The sequence below is a fragment of the Kryptolebias marmoratus genome, linkage group LG14 (genome assembly GCF_001649575.2).
Source record: "Kryptolebias marmoratus isolate JLee-2015 linkage group LG14, ASM164957v2, whole genome shotgun sequence".
NCBI classification, from domain to species: domain Eukaryota; kingdom Metazoa; phylum Chordata; class Actinopteri; order Cyprinodontiformes; family Rivulidae; genus Kryptolebias; species Kryptolebias marmoratus.
Genome location: NC_051443.1, coordinates 24942210 through 24944767, shown reverse-complemented (window position 1 = coordinate 24944767; position 2558 = coordinate 24942210). Strand labels below are relative to the sequence as shown.

At 47.2% G+C, this 2558-nt stretch overlaps 1 protein-coding gene across 5 annotated transcripts in view; it reads right to left on the bottom strand.

Annotated features, from left to right (window-relative positions):
* shroom3 (shroom family member 3) overlaps positions 1-2558 on the bottom strand; it is a 52008-nt gene that overhangs the window by 4707 nt on the left and 44743 nt on the right. For all 5 annotated transcript variants that reach the window (XM_017432934.3, XM_017432935.3, XM_037979609.1 and 2 more), the window contains 2 exons: positions 1642-1763; positions 207-297 (listed from right to left, as the gene is read on the bottom strand). In XM_017432934.3, coding sequence (XP_017288423.1) covers positions 207-297; positions 1642-1763 — 213 coding nt within the window. The remainder of the gene's footprint in view (positions 1-206; positions 298-1641; positions 1764-2558) is intronic.

Below are 2558 nucleotides of genomic sequence, written 5' to 3'. Positions count from 1 at the left end.
AACACTTCCTTTAGCTGATTTTAATCATCTGAACACTTCCTTTAGCTGATTTTAATCATTTAAACACTTCCTTTAGCTGATTTTAATAATTTAAACACTTCCTTTAGCTGATTTTAATAATTTAAACACTTCCTTTAGCTGATTCTAATCATTTACACACTTCCTTTAAATGTGTCGCTTTTATGAATCAAACTGGACTTCTTTACCTTCTTGGTTTTGAGGTCTGCGTCTTCGTCGTCCAGATTTGTCTCCGTCGTCTGATCCGTCTCCGTCTCTGTCCTCTGATCCGTCTCTGGACTGCAGGGACGATAAGAACCAACATCAGCAGGTTAAAACAAAGAAACATTTTCTCTGCTGGTTACTTAATAAACAGACATTTTAAAGATGACTTTATTTCTGTAATTCCTCAATAAAAAAGAGGAGAAAAACCGAAGCAAAGAGGCTTTTTTGTTTCAAACTGATTAAATCTGTTCAGTTCTTTCAGCCACCAGGTGTCTGAGTTTGTCTGAGAAATTTATTTCATTATCAGGTTCTAAAAAATGGTTCAAATCTTAACTCAGGTGAAGAAAAACACACAACGCCAGGGCGGGAGGTCATCAGCAATGACCCTTAGAGAGGCAGCCCATCAGTCTGGGAAGGGTCAAAGGTCATCTGGAGTCCATTGATCCACAGAGAGAAAGATTAAGACAGCTGCTGATCTTCACCCTGAAGGTCAGACCGTGCAGTGAGCTCCATCTTAGACTCTAGAGGCCTCAGTCAGCAGGTCAAAGGTCAAAGCCTCTTCTGTCTAAGAAGGAACCAGAAGACTTCTGGACCAGAACCAGACCAGAGGACAGATGTTTACCCAGAATGCACTGCAGCTGTCAGCACGGTGGTGGAGGGCTGATGGTCTGGGCTGATTCTGGAGTCAGATGTGAGGCCATCTGTCCAACACACAGGACAGCAGCTAATCTACAACAGAACGGTCCAGAACCAGAACTTCAGAGAGCTGAGTGGGCCACAACTCCTCCACAACCAGGAACCCACTGAGAGTTCTGCTGCTGGAGGAGGTTCTACAACCTCGTTGTTAAATAAATAACGGCTCACTTCAGACTCGATTCGAATCGTTTAATGATGGGGAAAACCTCAGACATTTCTTTGTCCCACGATTGTAGATTCTTCCGGGTATTTTCAGGTTTTTTTACGTATAAAACGGGAATTCATCTTGAAAAAGTGTTGATTTTATCTCTGATCTGAGCTACCGGAGCGAGAAAAGTCACGTTTTTTTCCCGCCGTGACGCCTGGTTCTACCTGGACGGAGGAGGAAGTGCGTTAAAGGTCGGAGGCGAGCCGCAGGAACTTCCTCCCGCCTGACGAAACCGTCTGAACACTTTGTTCTTGTTCCGCCGCTGAGGATCAGGTTCTTCCGGTTCCTCCCGTCCCGCCTGATGACACCACCGCCGCCTCCGCCTCAAGGTTACCTCATCCTCGCCACTTTGTCCCGATTTATTTACAGCTGGACGTAAAGCTGACAGCGGAAACGGTTTCTGCGACTCATTGTCGCGTTATGAGCGCCGAGCCGTAACCACCGCTCGGAGGCGGAGCCAAAACAAACAAAAAAAAAAAACAGCTGCGGTCTGCGGCGAGGAAAATGGCCGTCACCTTTGACCGGGACGGGTCTCATTGGCGCGGCGGCTGTTCGCGAAGATCTCCTCCATCAGGTCCACGGTGGATTTACCCCCCCAGGTGTCCAGGAGCGGCGCCAGAGACGGGTCCTGCAGCACCTGGGCGCCAGCAAACAGGAAGTCAGTCGGATCAGAACGAGGCAGAAAAACAAAAACTGTTTTTTAAAAACTCCCGACTCAGCGTTATATTTTCCTCCGCCAGTTTTTACGATCAAACTGTTTCGGCGTACTTTAACTTTAAGTTATTGGTACCATTTTGCAAGTTTTAGCCTTTTTCAACACTTTAGCCGATTTGATCTTTTAGGTACAGTTTTACAAATCAGAGATATTAGATCATGTTCTTTGTAATTTTATCTCATCTCTTCTTCACCTAATGTTTTGTTTATTTAGGCCTTTAGCTACTATCTTGCTGATATTAGCTTTTAACTGTGGCTTTGATACATTTAACCTTTAGCCACATCTTCCTTAAACCCTGAGGAGACCCTAACCCTAGCCCTGGGCCAAAAAGCCCTAACCCCTCAAACCCTGAAGAGACCCTAACCCTAGCCCTGGGCCAAAAAGCCCTAACCCCTTCAATCCTGAGGAGACCCTAACCCTAGCCCTGGGCCACAAGGCCCTAACCCCTTCAATCCTGAGGAGACCCTAACCCTAGCCCTGGGCCAAAAGGCCCTAACCCCTTCAATCCTGAGGAGACCCTAACCCTAACCCTGGGCCAAAAGGCCCTATCCCCTTAAACCCTGTAGAGAACCTAACCCTAGCGCTGGGCCAAAAAGCCCTAACCCCTTCAATCCTGAGGAAACCCTAACCCTAGCCCTGGGCCAAAAGGCCCTATCCCGTTCAATCCTGAGGAGACCCTAACCCTAGCCCTGGGCCAAAAGGCCCTAACCCCTTCAA